This window comes from Antennarius striatus, chromosome 22, assembly GCF_040054535.1.
Source record: "Antennarius striatus isolate MH-2024 chromosome 22, ASM4005453v1, whole genome shotgun sequence".
In the NCBI taxonomy this organism is placed as follows: domain Eukaryota; kingdom Metazoa; phylum Chordata; class Actinopteri; order Lophiiformes; family Antennariidae; genus Antennarius; species Antennarius striatus.
In genome coordinates, this window is record NC_090797.1 from 11390191 (window position 1) to 11412721 (window position 22531).

General features: G+C 43.7%; 1 protein-coding gene across 3 annotated transcripts; it reads right to left on the reverse strand.

The window, feature by feature from the left end:
• Positions 1-1464: 1464 nt before the first annotated feature.
• On the reverse strand, positions 1465-20277 carry gas2l3 (growth arrest-specific 2 like 3). Of its 3 annotated transcripts, none has more exons than XM_068306955.1 (9): positions 20178-20277; positions 12793-12845; positions 8656-8842; positions 7373-7491; positions 6163-6304; positions 5084-5147; positions 4828-4969; positions 3980-4084; positions 1465-3647 (listed from the first exon to the last, which is right to left on the reverse strand). In XM_068306955.1, exons 2-9 carry the CDS (start codon positions 12814-12816, stop codon positions 2304-2306), a joined length of 2127 nt encoding a protein of 708 aa, XP_068163056.1. In that variant the 5' UTR covers positions 12817-12845; positions 20178-20277; the 3' UTR covers positions 1465-2303. The 3 variants fall into 3 exon arrangements, with proteins under 3 accessions (XP_068163056.1, XP_068163055.1, XP_068163057.1); XM_068306954.1 differs by lacking the exon at positions 20178-20277 and adding an exon at positions 13699-13834; XM_068306956.1 differs by lacking the exon at positions 20178-20277 and adding an exon at positions 13429-13652.
• Positions 20278-22531: the final 2254 nt, after the last annotated feature.

Sequence of the window (22531 nt, forward strand, 5' to 3'; positions counted from 1 at the left end):
GCACTCATGGCTTTCTAGAATGAATCCAAAACAATGCATTGCTGATGTCTCTGAAGAATGAGGTCAAAAGTGTTTGTAATTGAAGGTTTTTTTATATTAAATAAAGGCCTGCAGGTGAAAACCGAGTTGTGTGTCATGGCCCCAGGGCCTTTGTCCTGCCAGGTCTTGAGCAGCATCATCATCATCACCATCAGGTAACTGGTGAACACCTGACTGGTGATCTTTGCATTCTTGCGGTCAGCAGACACATCTGTAGTAGGCACACCACCTCACACTCTAGTCAATATTGATCAGGCAATCAATCATGCACCAACACACACACACACCACCCCATGTGAAAACACAGGAGGTAAATCCTTGCCTCTACAGGGCCACATGCTAATTTATTGACAAGATGAACGCAGCAACCTGCCAAACTACTGACAATAACGTCAAAGATCATTGCTTAACAGAAGGTGTTTCAAACCAACTGAATACAGACAAAAGTATTAAATAGTTACTCTACATATTTAATTGAAAACATCTCAAATTGTCACATTTTCCTCCTATAAAGGTTATAATTTGGGACTTTTATGAGCGGACATCGTTACTGTAGTTTTACAGTTTGTCCACTAGATGGTGTCGTGGAGTTAATATCAGCATTTATTCACTGCTGTAGTTCCAACATCAGTCCACTAGATGGAGGCAAGTGTGGCTTTCATCAAAATACTATGTAAAGATATACTGTAGTGTAGTCTACATCCACACTGGTTTCTGGATGAAACTCTACCGCCTTCTTTGTCTCAATAAAAATACTGTAAGAGTTTTTCTGTTCAGTCCAAAGCATAAAGTAACCTGGCTGAATTAAACAACCATTTAACCTTTTTAAATGAGCTACAGTATATTTAAGGTTGCTGGACACAAATGTACAAATAATGAGATATTCTAAAGTAAGTCAAAATAATTCTCCATTGAATGTATTTCGTCTGCAGAATCATGACATCTCCTTGAATGACACCACAGCATGTAGTGTTGTCCAGTCCATCAGCACTGATGGTAAAAGAGGTTTACACTTATTTTAAAGGTGCCTCTAGAGTCTTCACTTTTATATTCAAACAGTTACAATAATTTTTCGATAACAAATATTTTTGGGTTTATCCATTTTATCATCATAGCAAGTCTTGACCTCCATATGGAAAATGTTTATGAATTAGAGATCATTTAAATTCTTACAAATATGAAAATTAACAGGCTAACAAAATAATTATCATAACACAAAATATAAATAGGTTTTTTTTAAAAACTTGAACAAGCTTAAAAGTTTTAAGCCTGAACAATTCCTTATTGCATTTTATTGGAAGTGACTGTAAATAGTGCTGAACACTGAGGAATTCAGGCAAATGGTTTTAAAGCTTTCCAGTAAAATTCATTCATTTGAGCATGCAAACAGTAAAATACGATAAATTAAAAAAAACTTGGCCAGAGTAGCTTTTTAGATACTTTTCCATTTATTAATCAAAATGACTGAATGTACCTGGAACAAGACACAAATCGACAGAATCAACATTCAAATCCTGACAAACACAACAGTTTCTGTAAAGTGCCAAAAAGAAAAAAAAAAGCCTCATTTTGATATATATATTTATATACACACACATATACACACACGCACATACACAAACACCACATAGAAAACTAGATTTTTTAGACTCACAAAGTAGAAATCATATAAAAACAAAGTAGATTCTGTTAGGAAGTAGATTCTGTTCTAAAAATGTGTTTCCGGTTGAAAAGAAAAGAGGCATTTGATCAGTAGTTCTTCCTCGACTGGCATTTCTCTGAGAAACCAAAGTCTTTAGTGCTCATTCACATCATGCAACACCCCCCCCCCCGCCCCAACCCCTGATCAACTCCTTCCATTACATTCTAATGCCACTCAAAGTAGAGAGATTTCTCAAGAAGGCACATGACAGGAACGTCTGTTCCAGATTGTGTTTCCAGATCGACACCAAAATTTTCTCGTAAATATCATTTACAAAAAGAAAAACAAGTATACAAGCATCACTAGTGACGGATCTGTGTAGCTGATCTCTTAAAAACGTCGTTAAATCAGCGCAAAGACAAAGAAAAAAAAAAAGCCTGACATAATTGACCCATTTCCATTAAAAAATGATTAAAACAAAAGACTATAAATAACAGAAAAACCAACAGACAGAAACACATCTGAAGACAAACTGATCAAACGTTGTGAGATTTAGTTTTGTTAGTTTTGCTTCTGGTTTCCGTGACGATGCTGCTGCTATGGCGACGGTCTTCGTCACCCGTTACGTCTTCTGCCTCAGTCTCCCGTTCATTTCAAAATACGGGCTCACGTGTTTGCTGTTGCATTGTGGGAGCTTCCTGCCGGCGCTGGCGTCGGTCTTCACGGCTTTGATGTCAGGGCTGGTCGTCTGTGAGGTCAAAGGTCGTCCTGGACGGGATTCAAGCTTAAGGGTCGACTTCCCGTTCATCAGGTTAGGGGTTGGTGCTGGCTTTAGCCCCGCCCTCTGCGCTGTGGTTGGGAGTTTCTGATTGGCTTTGCTGGCTGGAGAAGGACCTGTGTTGCCCCCCAGGACCCGCCCGGGGACAGCAGCGGTACTTCGTGGGGGAGCAGCAGTCACCTTGTTGGGGCCCGGCCCCTTGACTTTGGCTGTGACCTCTCTGCTTTTCACTGTGGAGCACACAGGGGGGGCAGTCTGTTTGGTGGGGGTTGGGGTGGGGGTGGGGGTCCGGGCTGTCATCCCCCCCCTCGGCGCCGCCGCTGCTGCTTTCGCAGCCGCCCGTACCCTCCTGGCTGCCTCTAGACGGAGGCGCGAGGCTGGGGAGCCGGGGCGGCGCTGGGCGAGGCGGGGGCGCTGGCTGGCACCTGAGGGGGGGCGGCCATCTTTAGAGGGGGGCGCCGGCACCGGGGCAGCAGTGGGGGAGCTGCAGGGACTGGAGGGCTTAGGGCATTTGGAGGACGGCTCGGGGCAAACGGGGCTCCTGGGCTGGGAGGCGGGGCCACGTGGGGACGGGCGGGTCTTCGGTTTGGAGGCGGGACTCAGGTCTGGGGGGGCCGGTGATGGGGACAGAGCCCCACGACGAGGCTGCACACCCTGACATCCTGGGGGAGGAGACAGTTTGGAGGAGCTGCCCTCGGGTGTGGGTGGCAGGGGGGGCAAACCTCTGGCGGTGACGGGCAGGGGGAGCTGGGTGGGCTTCCTCGGAGAAGAGGGCCCCCCCTGGAGGGTCTTCTTGGGCGTGGCCGCTGACGCCTTCCTGGGCAGTGTGGGGGTGCAGGCTGGGGACGCTGCGTAGGAGCGACACGTCTGACCAGCAGGGGGCGCTGGCGCCTGCTTGCAGGCCGAGCCGGAACAGGAGGAAGACGATGAAGTGGAGGAGGAAGACGACGACGACGGAGAGGAGATGAGGTTATTAACGGCGGCAAGGGGGTCCATTTCTGGAGGAGGGGGTGGCGCTGCGTTGCCGTGGTGACCCCCCAGGCCAGGTGGGCCTTTCTGAAAGGCCAGGATCTTCTGCTCCAGGGTGGTGAACTGCAGAACGCGCAGAGGGTCGTACTTCATCAGGAAGCCACGCAGCGTGTCCCAACCGCCTCCGACGCGCACCATCACGTGTTTACCGTGAAGCATCTGCGCAACACACACACACACACACACACACACACACACACACACACATCAGGGAGGCGTTCCTTTTACTTGGCCTTGTCAACAGTGAGGTCAAAGGTCAGAGTAAGTAAAAACAGCTGACGACTGCTCTGGTTTTATTCTCTGTGCATCCCTGCTGTTGTTCAGCCTCTCTGGCAGAACTCATCTCTTCTATCAGACTGATGTGAACGACTGGGTGAACGACTGATTGACTGACTGGATTATAAATGTGAGCAATTTGCTGCTGCTGCGTGTGTGTGTGTGTGTGTGTGTGTGTGTGTGTGCGCCTGTGTGTGTGTTATCCCAGTCCTCACCCGAATAAAGAGGGTCTTGTCTCCCAGTCTGTAGCGTCCCTCAGAGAGATACTCAATGGAGACCCTGTTGGAGCAGTGGCAGGGGGGCTCGTCCACTCCGTGCTCCTACAGGGGGACAACAGAGGAGCATAAGGCGGGCCGTATGACAAGTCCTCACTGGAAATAATGGACTCTTTGTAAGTGAGAGGATTATTAGAAAATGTTTGCAGCGAAAAACATCAGCAACACAGAAAAGTGAACCCAACAGTCACCAGGTGATGAGGGGGCCGATGTGGAACATCAGCAGCAGCATCAGGTGGTCCACAGGCTGGGGAGTAACACTAGGTTTAAAACCATTTCATCCAAGCTGTCTTCTAGTTTAATGGGGGAGTTATTTTTAGCCAGGCTGCCTCATCTGGGTACAATCCCCCACCCCGCCCCCCGCGATCTCTGACTGCATTAGAATCATGTTTTAGCCTCTGGATAATCACACCACCCAACAGAAACAATGCAACAAAGCAACCCCCCCCCCACAGCAGATGCAGCGCCGCTGACCTGTGGAGGAAATGTGAGCAACACAAACAGTGATGTCATCGCTGTGTGTGTGCGCGCTCATGACGGTACATATCTGTGTATGGGGGGGGGAGGGGGTCCGCAGGGGACCGGCGGAGCGTCACGTGTTCCGCCGTGATGCATCCTTTTCCCCGCGGGGGCCACAAACGAAGCGGCGAGAGTTTCGGCTCGGCTTCAACTGGGTCGCACATGTCCCCTACCTACGTGACGCTAACGTGGTCGACGGCGCGCTCCAACAGCTGCTCCGTTTGTCGCCGTCATCTAGACTCTGTGGAGTACTTCCTGTCAGAACTCACCCCTGGTTGGTAGAGGCCACCGTGCTGACAGCAGACACTGAAGGTCTTGACGGCTGGAGGGGGCTCCTTGGTCATCAGTAGCGTCTCCTCCATCTCGATCTCCTTCTCCAGCTTGACCAGCACAGGAGGCTCCACACCGTACCTGAAGAACACACACGCACACACACACACACACACACACACACACACACACACACAAACACACTCATTAAACTGTTTCCAGAAGCTGATCCTTCGTCTGGGGTCAAAGGCTTACTTGGACACGATGCGGCCGATCTCCAGCAGACAGAGACAGACCTGCCGAGGCTCCTTGTGAAGCACTGAGGCAGGAAACACAAAAAAAAAATCATCATTAAAGCACTTGTGTCAAACTCAAGGCCCCGGGGGCCAAATGTGGCCCTCCAGATCATTTTATGTGGCCCACGAGAGCATAAAAGGCCAGCGTGTCTAAAAATAGAACATTCAAAAGTGTGTTCTGATCAAAAACTACATTTCCTACAATTCAGTAAGCAAGCCTATTTTAACGCTGACAAAAACATTTTATGTTTTTATTTTTCTTTATTCGCTGATAGTTTGATCCTTGATTGATGGAGTTCTGTGGGTTTAATAACCTGACAAATTAAAAGGATTCATGTTAGAACAGAGGAACAAACAAACATAGTTTTTCTGTGTAACTAATGTGTGTGACATGAATATTTAATAAACTCAGTTATTTAACATTAAGGAGTAGTTACATGTATTTTACATTACATTGAGTTATTTAGTTAATTTATTAGTTACATTTGGCTCTTTTAGGACAGCCGTTATGGCGATGTGGACGTCGGTGGAAATGAGTTGAATGATCCCCAACAGGGTACTCAGAGTGATTACGCTCCACACTGGATACCATTAAACCTTCAAGATTAAGGCTTAAATAACGGAGCTCTGCAAAGGCATCAGGAACTTAAAGTCAGTCTGTTTTTCCACTGTTTTTCCATGTCTTCAGTTTTGTAGCAGAGCCTCGGCTAGACTCCAGAGTTCAGGTTCAATCACTTCAATCGATTCTATTTATTTAATAAAAAAAATTTAAAAAAAGGGATTGTGACTGACTATTCATAACCAGAACTGTACAGATGAATGTAAGCAGATCAAAAACCTAAAATTCAGACTTATTTATATTTTAGTTTGCTCACTTTTAACAAAGAAAAGGCTGAGGGGCGGGGCAGATAACACAAAAACAAGACTTTACACCTACACACACTCAAACATAAAAAAAAAAACCAATAGAAAGGATGCCCTCTCTCCAGATTAGATTAAAATGTCTTTGGTTTTACTGTAATCTGCTGCAGTTCTTACCGAGACCCTCTGACTCAAACAAGTAGGTCTCCTCCACGCCGATGTGGCGACACCAGGACAGGAAGTTGGCAGTGTTGTCTCGAGCGAAGAAGGATCCTGGAGACGCGTCCCGCTTACACGCAACCTTCCTCGTGGGAAAGAGCTGTCAGGGAAAAAAAAAATCTATGATTATAAAGACAAATTTATTTATTTTAAATCCCCAATAGTAAAAATTGTAATGTAATTAAATTGTATGGCAAACAGTGTCTCCTGTGTTCACCGTCAGATCAACACGATGGTGTGTATGATGTCTTCTCAGGTTCACCAATGGACCAATGGGAGCCCACCATCAGTCAGAACCCCCTCAAGTAGACTAGTCTTCAGCTCAATATGAATATATTAACTTTATTTTTATAGCACCAATAGCAACATTTACCATATTATATAAAAAAATAGGATGGAACAGATTATCTAAGATGAGAATTTAAAAAAAACCCTTCAGACAGAGCAGAGAGCCAATCCAATCCACTTTATTTATAATGAGAAATAATCTAAGAACACAATCAAAGAACCAAATAAAAAGAATCTACGAGACCAATCTAAGAACCAATTAGAATGAATTACCCATTAGCATACTATAGCAACAGATCGCCGTTTGTGTCACACTAATGTTCAGTAACAGTAACAGTATTAATAGAATTAAATGAGCCTGTTTGGAATTTGCCCTATGATTCCTGTTTGTGGTTCAAGCTGAATGAACAGAAGAGACCTTTTCTCTTGCAGGCTGATACATAAGCAGATTTACATTCAGCACAGTGTGTGTGTTATGTGGGACTTCTGTAAAGCCTTTTCATGCATCTTTATTAATGGAACCCTCAGTCATGTGATGATGTGATGATGCAATATGGGCCGAAGTCATTCCTAGAATGTGAACTTAAAGTGAAAATGACAAAGTAACGTCGGATAAGTGATGGTGACAGGTTCCAGTTCTTATTCTGTGCAGTTTGTGTGTGAAAACGAATGAATGAATGAATGAATGAATGAATGTGATCGTAAGTATCAACTCTCCATCATTACTGCTGATTACCATCATCTGAAACTTCAGTTTTACTTTTTCGTTATTTTTATTTCTCAGTTTTATTCATTTATTATTTATTTGTCAATATTGTGATCCACAGAACCCCCCCACGTAAAACTGCCCTTTGGGATGATTGTCCAAGTTCTGACTCACCTTACAGAGAGCCGAGGGGCAGCTCTGGGCGATCTTAGTCTGCAGCACGCCGATAAGTTTGCAGAGCTTCACGCCGTTATTCAGCTCGTCCATGAAAAACTCTGCTCTCACCTCCTCTCCTGGAGAAGTGACAGCGGAAAGAGTTTAAATATCACAGATTACAACACAGTTTATAACACAGTTTATAACACAGTTTACAACGCAGTGCAAATCACATCATCCAGGACCTTCATGTGTCACGAGTTATTAAGAAGATGAGATTTAACCCAGTTTTTTTTTCTTTTTCTTGTAGGTCTGCAGTGCAATCACAGTATTTTCTGCACTGTAAGGCGCACCTTCAATGAACCACCTATTTTAAAGCTTTTTTCACATATAAGGCGCACTGGATTATAAGGCGCAATGTCGGTTTTTGAGAAAATTAGACTGTAGTCAATTTATTTCCCTCAGAGATCTTCTATTTTTTTCCACCAGTGTCTTTTGCTGACGGCTCAAATCGCTTCACTTTGACAGAAAAGAACTCCTCAAGGACTTGTGGTCCTTCCAGCGGTGTAAACTGACAGAGGTCATGTGAACTGAATTTACATTGGGAACAAAACCCAACAATAGTATGACGCTAAGTGACAAAGACTTCCAAGCCTGGAGGTCTGACACTTCATCCACAGCACGCCACCTGTTTCTATGGTATCTGCCCCTCAGGTCGACTGTCTGCTGGTAAAACTGTTTAAAGAAGAAAAAAAAAAAAATTGGAACGTGGTATTCAGGACATTTTGGTCACGGTACCTATAACTCATGTTGAGTGTTCAGTAGTCGCTTACATTCCATGAGAAAAAAGGAAGGAGGTGTGTGTGTGTGTGGGGGGTTTCACTCATCAACAATGGAGTCAGTTTCCACAGTTTCAGTTTCCTGAGCTCCTTTGTAACGTGACGGACAATGGATGTCACTAGAATGGCAAAGACAGATGAAATGAGGGCTTCTGTTTCGCTCCTCTTTGCTGTGGTTTTGCTCAGGTTAGTTGAATTGGAAGCATCCAAATTCAATTACATGCCCCCCCCGTGTCAGCATTTTCCTCGCCTGGAGGGCCTGACTGTAAACATGCAGCTTGCCAATGATGATCCACACGCACAGGTTTGGACTCTGTTATACACTTAGTGATACTGAAGTGATGTCCAACACATCAGCAAATCAAACGCACCCAAAAATGCTCACGTTTACCCTGAAACGTGTGCAGACAACAACAAAAAAAAGACAAAAACGGAAACAAACCCACTAAAAACGGTTCTTACCCAGCATGCCGGTGAGCCAAATGGCCAGATCCTCCTGCATGGGTACGAGGGTGGCCTCGTGTCGCACCGCCAACCACTGGTCATACTGGAAGACATCAGCCAGACCTGGACCGTGCCGCGCTGCTAACGGGCTGCGGGGGCTTCTGGGGCTCGGCAACGGGGCGTCAAACTTCTCACCAAACCACACCTGATGATGAAACGGGACAGGTCGCGAGGTGAAGAGAACAGCTGTGGTGATTTATATCAATGCATTCAGCACAATTTTGGAATTGTCCATTGGATTCTCATCCAGGTCACAACTGAGACGAGTGGATATCCGTGCACTCGGATGCTTAAATAGGTTTCCAGCACTAGTTCTAGATGCAGGGCTCGGCGAGTTGCTGATCCCAGCTCCTGACACCGATGTCCCGACATGTCCATCTTTACTATCATGATCCTGCCTTCCATTCCCTTCCCACGCTTCAGTTCCGCACCAGTAATTTTTACTACGTCTGATGTGAAGGCAGAGGCGGAAGAAACAGGCTCAGTGTTCCTGTTTCCACCAGTATCGATTATTTAAATCGACATTTTTTAGAAATAAAAGGAAAATACCTGTGAGTTTTAAAAGTCTAATTTTACAGTCAGCCCAGCTCTGAGCTGTAAGGAATGCTAAGGTGACTGACTTGTGTGGATCGTTCCCAGGCAGCAGTGGTGGTGGTGGTGGTGGTGGTGGTGGTGGTGGGGGGTGATCTGTAAATCAGGAGCAGATGTTCCCCATGATGACCCGTCCAGACATTACATAAGTCACTCTGAACGACCTCGCCCTCCTGTCCAGCTTTTTGACATCCGTTTAAGATACAGCTTTTAATGTAATGATCCAGCATCAACGGGTCCGCCTTGCTTTAAAAGGGTGATCGTGCTTAAAACGAGAACGTGTTGTAGTTGTGGTCGAATTCATCGCACTCTTTGACAACAAACAGGAAACCTTCTGGACGACGGGAACAGAGAGACTCTTATCCAATAATAAACAGAGAGGGAAATTCCCATTAAAATGGAGGGAAAATGGGTCAAGGATCGGGACGATGTGAATGCTGGTGTGGATATGAATAAACATGAATCTAAACTTTTGGTTTACTTTGTTCAACACGAGGTTTTTTGAGGATATTTTGTGTAATTTCTCAAGGATAGATGCAGCAATTTCCATTAAAATTAAATTTCCCAGTTTGGAATAAATAAAGTATATCTATGTAAAAAAAAAACATTTCATACATATAACACATTTAGAGGGCTGGTATTTATTTATTTATATTTATGTCCAATTTCATGTAACAGATTTAAATACTTGGAGCTCACAGGGGTAGTCCAACCCTGTTTATTCAATCGACTGCAATGAACCTTTATTTATAAAGCGCTTACTCACAGACATTTCAAAGCACTCAATATTAATATTATGATTTTATTGATCTGACTTTGGATGAGAGTTCATTGCATTAAATAGCTTGGTTCTTGGTGGATGTGTTCAGCTGTATTCTGTGCCGTTCTAGGTCACATGTGTCAAACTCAAGGCCCCGGGGGCCAAATTTGGCCCGCCAAATCTTTGAGGACAGCCGTTATGCTGTTCTAGGTAGTTCAGCTTTAGGATAAAAGACTGACCAAATCAAAGAAAGAGAAAAGTGTGAAGAACATCTGATGTTTAAATCAAAACAGCTCCCTCACTTCAAAAAGAAGAACTGACCTCCACACACACACACACACACACACACACACTTGTGTGAAAGCGCACGTTACGTAACAGGGTTGAGAAAGGGCAGGCTGCCTGCGGCGGTGTGCAGGTCAACAACAACATATGTGCATTTCAGGACATCCAGCTAATGAGAATAAATCAGTGTAAAGTTTAAAAGTTACGTAAAAGATGTGCCAATTAGAGAGAATTAGACGGAACGGTGGGATAATCCAGCTGGGACTCGGTCACCTGACTGTCTCAGGTTCACCGTGAGCTCCTGTTGCATCGCACTGAATGCAAGGAAAGTCTTTTTTTTTTTTTCCTCCATTCTTTCATTCATTTGACCTCATCAGGCATCTGAAGGCTGGAATGTTGGCTGATAATCCCTGACAAAACACGACGTTCTGAACGAGTCGTTCCTGGGTGTCTGTCATTTATACCAGGAAATGATTTAATGCTTAACACACCCCCTAGATCAAGGACCACTGAACTCCCTAAAAACTAAACTCAATAATAAGAAATGAATATTTCATTGCTGAATTAGTGTGTTTGAGTTTTCTTGTTATGTCATCACGTTTCCTGGTGACCATGATTTTTATCTTACTTATTTTCAGATTTGTTTGTAATGGTATGAGCTGTTCCCACGACAGATCAGAACTAAACGGGAAAAATCTAACTTCCTTCTTTATTCCACTGTCAGATGTTCACATCTCACTGACACAACACCAGAATTTCAACTCCTTTCAATGTGAATGTAATATCTTCATCTTTTACAATGAGTAAAGTTTCCCACTTTGGTTTGGAACCTGCTGATTTAACAAAAGTCCTGCTGCTCCTTTCAGACACCGAAAGAACAACTTGGGTCTTCTGTTTGGTTTCTCTCATCTCAAATATTTGCAATGCAGGGAAAAAAAAGAACATGTAGCCTTGGTTTACATGAGGAATGTTCAGAGAGCCTTCCAGTTTTTGCATACATTTTACTGAGGTTTGAAAGGTGGTCCATAGTTCTCCATCTGCTCCGATGGAATAATGACAATCCTGGGGATTCATTAAACACTCCAATGTTTTTGTTGTCCACTTTCAAACTGGAGCTTAAGGACTGTTTCTTGTCCCGTCATTTGAACTCCAACACTGTTAATACGACATTTTTCAAGATTTGTGGCATCAAGGTTTTGTCTCAACAGCAACAACTTGTAGCCCTTCAGAAAACACTTTTAGACATTTGTTCAGGCATCCAAGGCCAAACCCCAACAGACGTTCAGTTTGCCGTTGGACTGTTGCATTGATAGATCTACGCATATGCTACTTCTATTTCCGTGAGTGCGTACAGTTTCAGCACGGCTGCACAGAGCAGTCAGAGTGTGACCAGTTATTTAATGTGACTGTGCTCTACTTGGGTATTGAAGCTTTGAGCTGAGCTCCGGAAGCAGCTACCATCTACCGCTTTACACCGTCTTGCAGCGTCATCGCAGTTTCATGTGGATCTATACCCTCCAAGAAACGTCATCGTGAAATCATCTGTTCTATGATCACATGAATTATTTAAAAATCAACACCATGACAGACAAATGGATTTGCTCTGGATCCCTGACAGAGTTTGTCAAGAAGAAATTCTTCCCTGATTGCAAATGAGGTGAAAAAAATATTTAAAAAATTGTGGTTTTTTTCGTTGGTAATCTGCTAAATGTAAAGCTGCAGCCTGGGGAGGTTTTCCACATCTCTGTCAACAAATAAGCATCCGTCTCAGAGGTTTCCTGCCACATGTTATGCGACAACACTCTGATACATATTTTGCATAGACCAGAATGGGTGGAGAGGAAGTCAGAGCTCTGAAACCAGATGAGGAGCTGCAATGTGACCAGTCTGAAACATGATAGGTTTGTTGTTTTGAGTTTTTGGGGATGGCTGACACTTTATTGCTGGGAGGGAAAAGGGGAAAAAAAAAAAAAAGTGTTGCACGCTTCCCTTCAGAAATGTGAAGAGACACTCCTCGGTCGGAGCGGTGGAACGTCAGATATGCGTGAAAACAGCAGGATGGAATGCAGGCGACACAGGTGGGCCGGCCACAGCTGCTGGGTGGGAGACACATGTCTGCACTTCTTTATGTAATCGGGATAACTTGAGCATAATCGAGGAACTTTATCTCCAGTTTGGCGAACACACAGTCACGGGTTTACTCACTGTTTAGAAACCAAACACAGTCCTGACTCACAAAAAGATGATTATATTACAACAGGGCGACTGTGTCCGGTCATCTGTGTATATACTAATAATTTCCACAAACTGAACACCGATGTCCTGAAGGTTAAACAGAATAACACCATGCAGAATTTCTTTTCTCACTGATCTCCATCCGTACCACTTCCACTGGCGGATGAGGGACTATTTCCCCCGATCAGGCCACATCTAACCATTGTAGATGAAGATGAGCCTACCTGCGTGCCAGTCTGGACAGCCATGACCGTTATACAGGATTCACTTCTTCATTCTGCGGAGAGATAAGACAGAGAGATGGATGAAAAAACATCCCATCCATTAGGGCGGAAGGAGACAAACTAAAATCTATATTGCTATGCAGATGATGTAATGGTTTTTTTTTAAAAAATTTTATTTTAAATTTTAAATTTAAAATTAAAAGTAATTTTTTTTTAAATTAAAAAAAAAATTAATGAGTGCATCCTCATTGAAATCAAATCAATGCAAGCCTCCTGGTAAATCAGCTGAATAACATGAATACCATATAGCTGTGATATAAGAAAGACCACAGTTTAGTGCAGCAAACAGATAAAACTGCCCCCCAGCAGGCATCTCGGTAAAATACAGAAAATTGTTGGAGGTGTTCTGCATCACTTTCTCACGAGGAAGTGATGGTTTTTGGCCCCAGTGCTCCTCTTCCCTTTTCCCACACAGGATGAAGGATCACGCTGACGCCCGACTGTCCCCCAGGGTGTGAAGTCGAGGGGTGGGGGGAGGAAGCAATCACAAGCATGTAGATCCTAATAACACTGATAATGTGGTCAACACAGCTGAGGCAATAGACCCCCCCACCACCACCACCACCACCAACACACCCTGAGCCAAGCCAAGCCACAGCGTCCTCAGCATCATCCCCGCTCAGCACATCCCTCAACACCAGGAAGGGTGTGTGAAACCGACCGATTCCAGGAACAGACAGATCCAGAAACGTCTCCATAGCAACGGACACTAAACGTTATCCTCAGTTGATCGTCACAAGGTCTGCGTGAGCGTTCTGTGTCCGGTCATCTGACACCAGACCGCAGTTCAGACACACATGGAAGTTAGTGGACGGGACGGGACGGGGGCAGCAGAACACCACCCACCTGAGATCAGACCGACGAATCCACCAAACCCCCACCAGCCTCACAAACACGTCCTCATCACAGCCTCCTGCTACACTGAGTGCTGCTCCCCCCAGACCCGCTCCTGCATCTGACTCCACGAGTGAGTGGGGAGGGACGGGTACAAGAGCACGGGTGGGGCGGGGGGGGTGAGAGGAGGAGGAGGAGGAGGAGGTGCGAGAGGAGATCCCTGACAAATGAAGTGGCTTCACTTCGCTAAGCCCTGATCTCCCCCCCCCCTTCCCCTCCCCCAGCAACAATCCTCTCACGGCGGGACACTCACAAAGCCTCCATTGTTATGTTTGCTCGCCTTACCACACACACACACACACACACACACACACACACACACACACACACACACACACAGCAAACCAGAGTTCCCCAACCAGGATGCAAGGAAATGGAATGAAATGGAACGGGGAGGGTAAGGTGTGGGTTTACCCCCCCACCTCCAACATCAGCCAGCAGAGAGTTTGGAGTCAGGAGTTTTTCCAGGAGTTTTTCCAGGAGTTTTTCCAGGAGTTTTTCCAGGAGTTTTTCCAGGAGTTTTTCCAGGAGTTTGTCACTCTGGTGGTTTTTCTGTCCAATGCTTGAGGACAGTCATGTGGGTATGAAGGGAGAACACCTGCTCCATGTCCAACAGAACAACGATGATGCGATGGTGTGGTCTGACACTAAAATGAATAAATGAATGACAATGAATGTTTTTGTGAAAAAAAAAAGAAGAAAAAAGAGGATGAAAGCTCGATTTTGTGGTATGGAGGTCAAACCGGAGTCTCTCATTTTCATCCCCACGGATGCAACGCGGACCGACAACATCGGAACAATGACATTTAGGATTTCAGAGGAGACAAACAATCCAGAATGGTTCTGCTTCTTTCCAGCACACAGGCGTTAAAAGGGTCACACATTGCAACGCAGGACAAAGGGCAGATCTTTGGCACTGGACTCTGGTTGTGCATCTGGGGCCTCAACAGAGCATGAGAGCGAAGCTCCCTGCAGGGACCAAAGGGCCCCCACGCAGTCAAATGTCAAGCAGAGGAGGCTGAGATGAAGCCAAAAACGAAGACAAAACACGTTTTATAGTGAGATGAAGCTTGAGCCGGCACATCGAAAAGGGCAAAATCTAACACTGAACCACGCACATTCCCCAGCGGTCACTGGATAAAACACGTGCAACAAAACTTCACGTTGCTCTCATCTGTATGTAATCTGGATTTCTTCTTCACCTCCCATTTCTGTCATCACGCAAGATTTTGTCTCCAAAAGACCAGGAAGATGTTGTGTTGAAGATCCTCTATCTATCGGGACTTTGAGTATTAATTTACATGACTTGTTTGTCGGCCCAGCCCTCGTCCACAATGCTGTTTGTGGTGTTTCTATGTAACTACTGGTGACAGCGGGAATCTCCACTGAGATAACTGAAATAATAGCTGTTGTTCAGGTGAGCCACGCCATTATTCCTAAACCACAGGGGGATTAGCTGAATAATAAGGAACAGAAACCTGACCACCAAAAGACTCCGCTCAGGTTTGGAGGGACTAACCTGAATTTCTTGTAGAGCGACATATCAAAGCCTTGTTGCAGGTTTGATCCCTGCAGGAAAAGTGATAATTGACTCAATCACTGTTTGTGGATCAATTTCTAAATGTTTCACTATTAAAACCTGTGTTACACAGAGACTATACACATTCTGTGTATTGTGTAAAAAAAATCCCTCAAGATTCCAGATTGATTGTAACTGTGAAACTATAGTGAAAAACATTAAAGTATTTGATACCCTTCCTTTAAACACTATAATGCATTTGTTTGCACTGAAATATCTACAGACTGTCAATGCATTTGATGTAATAAAATGTTTTCTGATGTGATAAAAATGTATTTTGACGCAATAATGGATTCCTTTTCAGTTTAACATTAAGCCAACGTCATGATAAATGTCAGGCCAGGCAGAATTAACTTCACTGAAAGTTGACCCAACTTCTATGTGCCTAGGCTTTCCAGCAAACAGATGATTATTCCTTTTTTTTTTACTGTTTGTAATCGATTATTTAAGTCTTTTGTTGAGATTTAACTTAAACATTATGAACTGTAAATTTGTCAAAACATGCAAGCAGGAAAGGAAACTGTCAGTCTGTCTTAATGCATCACATTTTAATACAGTTCTACATCCAACCACTGAAAAAAGGTCTGATCTAAATATATACATTTGTATTTGATGACTCTACTTTCTGATCTAGTCCCTTCAAACAATCCACCTCCTGCTGGCAAAAGTTCCTGAATTAATAGAAAAACCAACTCCTTGATCCAGATAGAAAATAAGCATTTAATAGACTTGGAGTCTATTAAAGGATGGGATCAAACCTGATCGCCCTGCAGCGTGGACTAAACATAGATGCTGTGTGTTTCGTTGAGGGTAGTGGTGATGGTGGGGGACATCTGTCTGTATGTTTCCCCATGCAGGATGCCTCTCTCTCTGGCTGTAGTTGTAATCATTTAAGAGGATCAGCGCCATCCCAGACAGCAGAAACAATACGTCATCACAACACGGGGGCACGTGGCGCACACATGCTGCCTGCGGCACCGCCGCTTTAATGCACGCACCCGTGCAGAAGTGCAAAAAAGAAATCAGAGCACATTATATAATGGTGTAAAAGTAGAAAGTTAAGACAGTGATGTCATTTTGATTTTGCGCTGCGTGACTTTGAGTTTGTAGGCAAAATGAAAAATAGTTGGTCCTATTTTTGGCTTTTAATTTGATAACTCAAGCGGACAGAGATGCATGAGTAACATCTTTTGGTGTCCTCCTGCGTCCTTTTCCCTTCCTTGCAGTCCAAAAGCACCCACCCCCCCAGAGAATACCAACGCCATCTCTATTAAACCCCTTCCTGCTGAGCCCTTTGTGTCTGGACTTCATTACTCTATTGGTGGGGGGGGGGGGGTGTTTCATTGAGATCTCTGCCTCCCCCTGTTCATCACAGATGGGGCCTGGCTGCGCTGTCCTGGCAGACATTCACCCTGATGAGGAGACTGAAAGAAGGAAACATACAACACTGTCGACATCACACCATTTTGAATGAATCTTTCTGAAGCTCTTCAGTTGCCCCAGATCTGCACACACCTGTCAGTAAGGTTAGGGTAACCTTTAACCCTAGCCCTAACCCTATCCCTTTCAAGCAGGATTAAAGACTCTGGCTCCTTTCCTCATGTCCTTGTTGGGGGGGGGGGGTCTGCCCTAGAGGTGAGACAGTGTCCGAGCGAAGTCTGTCTTAAAGGCTTGAATGGGTGGAAGCCACCTGACAATCCGTTTTGATTTGCAGCTGATAATCCAGAGCTCGCCACACGCAGTGGCTCATCTCACAGCTCAGTGCTGACTCAGGATCAGACCTCCTGTCCTGTTCTGTTCTTCATAACCTTCACAAGCAGCTGATTCCAGACCAGCAGGAACAGACTCCAGGTCTCGGCGCATTAACGTTTACACATAAGGCGCCACACAAGACTGTCTAAATATGTTGGTCTCCTAAAAATATTTGATATTCCTTTCTGTTGCATGTGTGGACAAAGAGACTTGCTGCCTTTGCCTGCAGTAAAATATTCTATATCTGCTAAACTGATGGTTTTATGGTGCACTGTATCATTTCTATGTACTTTAATGAGTTCTGCAAATAACATCGTGATTAGATATGTATTTAGAGCGTCAACCCTTTCTCACAATGTGAAAACATAATCCAAAATCAACATATAATAAATAAATTGCAGCGGTGTCGAGCAGCAGGCACACACAGGGCAGCCGTTAGGCGGTATCGGGTCCTGGCGTGATGCCCACACACTGACCTGACGCGCTAACACACAACTGACTGATGACATCATTCCTCCAGAGCCAGCGCAGGCATCCGGTAGGCTGACGTCTGGAAAAAACACACCAGGACTCTACCGAACCGGCTCCTTCAGTAAAATAACCGACTCTTTTTAAAAAAAAGAGAGAAATCACTTCATGAATTCATAAAACCGTCTTTACAAAAGCTGCTGTAGTCTGTCTTGATCTTATAGTTCTATTACTGAGACCACTTAAGATAGGGCTCTAAATTCTATCAAACCAAATAAAGATGGTATTTTGTTTTGCTACAATAAATGATCATTTAAACCACAAACTGGATTTTATAAAGCCCCAAAATACAATGTTATCAGTTCAGATAAGCCTTTGCTGCACCAGTGGTCACACCGCCTCTTCCCAGCTCTAAGAGAGAAGGTCAGAGCAAGGAGAGGTCAAAGGTCATGGGGACGTCAAGCTCAGCCTAATTAGTCACCTTTGTTTATCACTAATAATCCTGGTTAGTGTCTGAGGAGGGGTTAGGATTCCAAACTGAGGCACCGTTCATCTTAATCAGCCTCACTGATGCAACGGTGGAACAAACCTGTGAGTTTAGCAGTGAGTTTACCATGAAGAAGAGGATTGATGTCTAGTAACAAAAGACATCAAACCAGAAAGAAAAGGAAACGCAAACTGGCTCATGGTTTTAATATGTCTACTGCCAACAAAGCAAATTTGCAAAAAATATTCGCATAAAGCTGGTAGTATTACAAATGCACAGATTACTCAGTTAACTCATATCAAACAAATATCACAAATCTATTCCAGCACCTTGGAGGTTAACTTGGCAGCCTAACTGATCAATAGAATGTGCAATCTACACATATTAATACTCACATAAACACACTTTGCAATGAGGCCTCACCCCTCACCTCTCCCCCTCCTTCAAGATATACCCTAAATACATGAGGGCTAATCCAAGATTTCATTATCGTCTTTATTGTGTCAGCACACGCAGCGCCATAACCCATATGTGGCCACGTGCGTTTTTTAACTCATTAAGCCTTCTTTGTTTCTGCTGATGGTGGTGCGCTTCTTTCTGGAGCTTTGACAGACCCAAATTGGCTGATGGCAACAAAAAAAACACAAAAAAAAAATCAAGCAGATGGTGATTATGATGATCTATGAATATGTTTTACAGACTGTCTGTAAAGTGTGCAGAATGGCTGAAGTCTGTCAAATGCTTGTTGAACTGGTGTGTGATCCACTCCCTCTCCTCTCTGTTGAGTGTGTGAACAAACAGCCTTGTTGCCATTGGCTGCAGTCAAATATGCAGTATCTGGAAAAACATAGTTTTGCAGTGCAATATGTAATTTATATGTAATTTAATAGAATCAGTCAAATGATGCTGCGACTAGGTATCTCTTTAGAGCACCCACCCTTTCTCACAATATGAAAACGGGATCTGAAATCAACAAGCCCAGATCAGTTTCATTCATTCCTCCAAGAACCACTCCTACAGGAACTTCATTAAAATCAGCTCAAAATGTTCTCTAATTGAGTTAAGAGACAATACTAGTAAAAAAAAACACCAAAAAAACATTATTTCCTTACTGGAGTGAAAAATAATATAATGAAAGCTCTCCCTCTCCCCCCCTCCTTTCATTTAATTGAGTTATTTCACATTCTGCAAAATCATGTGATGGATGAATCCAATGAAATGCACCAGAAATCAGTTATAATGACAAATAAGATCGGTACCTCTGAAAAAACCCTGCATCTCATTAGTTTACACAGCATGAACTGATGAATTCAGTGGACATTCAACCTGATTACGGACCTGAATCGCAGGTCAAGTAAATAATTCTTGCTGTTGGAGCACAAAAATAAACATAAAGGCCATTATCTCATTGCCAGTGTCTAAAGTACAGCGTGTTTAAAAGGTCTTTCCCAAGGTCTTTGCAGGAAGCATCTGCAGATCCTTTTTCCTCCAGCAGGAAACCAGGAGTGTCTGATTCACAACAACCAGCTCAGACAGGCTCTGATGAGATCCATCACCAGGATGAGCCTTCATCAGGAGGGATGACCTACTCATCTACATTCTCATTACTGATCCGCTTACCTGTTTATTCACCTGTCAATCCCAGAGCATTGTCTGAAAGGAAAGATGTTTGTCACCACACAAAACCTGTCGGTGCAAATTACCAGCTGCTCTGTCACAGTGAAAGCTGTGAAGATGGGTTGAAGTGTACTATGATCGGTTACATTATTCTGTATTTTAGGGTGAAATGAGATGCATTGAATATCTCAGTAACACAATCACAGCCTCCTGGTGACTGAACGGTGCTACATGTAGGTTTTGAGCTGTTATAAAAGAAAAAAAAACATTCAAAATAACACCACTGATTTGAATGTAGTTTAAATATCACCTTATTCCTGAAGTCCTGCAGTTTTGCTGCGTACATCCGTCTACTATATCACACATATTAAAACACAAACGCGCAGAAATAACGGTGTTCTCCTGGGAGCCTCCACGAGGTTTCCTCATGGAATTTCTGGGAAAACTGGAGGAAACTTCAGGAATACTGTGGGACAAAGTTCCCGCACTAAACTACTCGTGGTTTCAACACAAGGCTTTCGGACTTACCAGCGGCTTCTGGTGTGGAATAACGTGACAGAACGCTCGGACATCCAGAAGTGGTTTCAGGAGTTTTCCCTCAGCAGACCTCGCTGTGCCTGGAGCTCACGCTCTCCGCTGCTGCGTTTCTGGGGAAGCGGTGTTCGAAACAACCAATCAGAGCGGTCCGTTCCGTGGGGGCGGGGCTACGGCTCACCTGCGTGTCAGTTTACTTCCTGACAAAATCCCATTCATAGAAACATGAGAGCATCCTAAAAGTGACAGCAAGTGTATTAATCAGCCTAACATTATTTATGACATTCTATTTTTATTACTTCCTCTGACACTGGTAGGAATAACTTCACACATATTACCACTTAAGTACTTTTTTACTTTTAGAATTGCACTTGTGTACCACAGTAATATATTTTTCCGTTCATAAATGTCTTATATTGATCTCAGTTGTAATCTCATGGTTTTAACTCAAACCTGCTTCCACCAAGGAGAGTGTGTTTCCACCCTGCGCCTGTTGGCTAGATTGTCTGGAGAACTATGCAAAAATAAAGATTTCCATTAGGGAATGGATCTGGAGCCAAGAGAGACTCCATTCATTTTTAGTACGGATACAAATAAAGTGGAGGATCCAGGATTGATTAAAAAACAAAAAAACAAAAATAATTTCTGTATAATGTCGCCTTCCTCGATTGGGCACAGAAGATTTCCCACCTCCGATGTTTTCTGCACACAACAGTCCGGCCATGGTCTGAGATCTGATGAAACTCTACTGTACATCACTGTGTTATCGACATGAGGACACATCCTGACCCTGGTTCACAGAAGATACGCACCAACACGCATCTGATGAAATGTTTTTCATTTCATCAGATAATGTAATGAAGAAGGTCAGGACCGTTTACGATGAACTGTGCTGTATCTCTCTGTGGAGATAAAACACACACACACACACACACACACACACACACACACCTGCTCGGCCCTGTGCGTTTTGACAGCAGGAATCCTGAGCCGCTGAGTTCCTGTTCAACTGAACATGTGATCCCGTATTAATGTTTGGAACACTGACCTTTAACCCCTGCCACTGATGCTTTACCCTCCTCTGTCATGCTTGTAGAGACTCAGCCTTTGCAGGTGAAATGTGTTGGACATTTCCATTAGTCACAAATCTTACAGACGTACGGGTTCCATATTGGGTCTTTCTAGAAAACACTCATTTGCATAAGATAGGGAGGTCCTGATTCCAAGAATCGCCATGAATTAATCAGCTTTCTTAAAATGTTAAATTATGACTCATAAACTTATATTAACTCCATCACATCCTTGGATTATTAATTTCTATCTTGTGTTTTGAGCTCTAATAAATTTTGTTTGACAGTTACTGAGCAAACATGTCTGCTCCTCAAGATCCTAGATTTCCCAGTATGGATGTACAGTATATTGTGTGTATATGTTCAAATGACACTCCTTATCCATATACTGTACTGGCTCAACTCTTATCATTATACCACTCACTTACATCCCTGATATTTTTTGGTTTTAAATGGCAGTATCAGCTTTATTTAGATGTTAACCCATCTTTTGATGAGCTAGTTATTGAACATGATTCATGTGCGACACAGATCAACAGTTACCTCTTCAGATAGAAAGGTCAAAAAGTTAATGAATCACAAAAAAAAAAAAGGATTGAAACACAAAACAGTGAAAAACAAAGTAAAAAGCAAGAAATGAAAGACGAGGAAAAACAAATCTAAAATATTACAAAATCTGAGACACGTATAAACAACTGCTTGACAATAAATGTGATGACGTTGACCTCGTGATCATTCACACACATTATCATCAGTGAAGCACCATTGGCCTAGTTTATATTTAACAATGAGGAAGATGAGCCTCTTCGCAAATATCTTTTCAGGCTCTATTCAGGTCTGTTCTGTCTCGTGAGAGGGAATGGAGACACGTTTGTGTAGAATTTCAGCCGCACCCTGACTATTGTGGAATGAAACCCTGGTGGACTCGATCCTTTTCATTGCAGATATTCAGGAAACAGCCAGTCTGCAGCTGCTGATCGGCCCACCCCGTCAGCTGACCCTTAAAGCTCTGACACTGGATATTGTTTTGCATGGACTAAAGGAAAACACCGCAGCAGAGGTTAAACACAGAAATGTACTCATCAAAAAGTCATATTTTCTTGTACTTTTCCATGTGTAGCTGTATTGAACATTTACACTGTGCGCAGGTTAAACTGTCAAGTTCATTGAACTGTGGGTTTTCTACAGGCTCACTGAACTAATACGATGCTAATCAGTAACAGCATGTCTGAAACATGGGTCTTTCTCATTTGTGAATCAATGACTTATTGTAATCAA

What these genes read in the sequence shown, in the direction of transcription:
- gas2l3 (XM_068306955.1), bottom strand. Translation starts at nt 12,816, where the DNA reads ATGGCTGTCCAGACTGGCACGCAG. An exon ending in CTGTCCAGACTGGCACGCAG is followed by an intron (nt 8,843 to 12,792) that starts GTAGGCTCATCT and finishes TTTCATCATCAG; the next exon opens with GTGTGGTTTGGTGAGAAGTT. An exon ending in GCCCCTCGGCTCTCTGTAAG is followed by an intron (nt 6,305 to 7,372) that starts GTGAGTCAGAAC and finishes TTTCCCTGACAG; the next exon opens with CTCTTTCCCACGAGGAAGGT.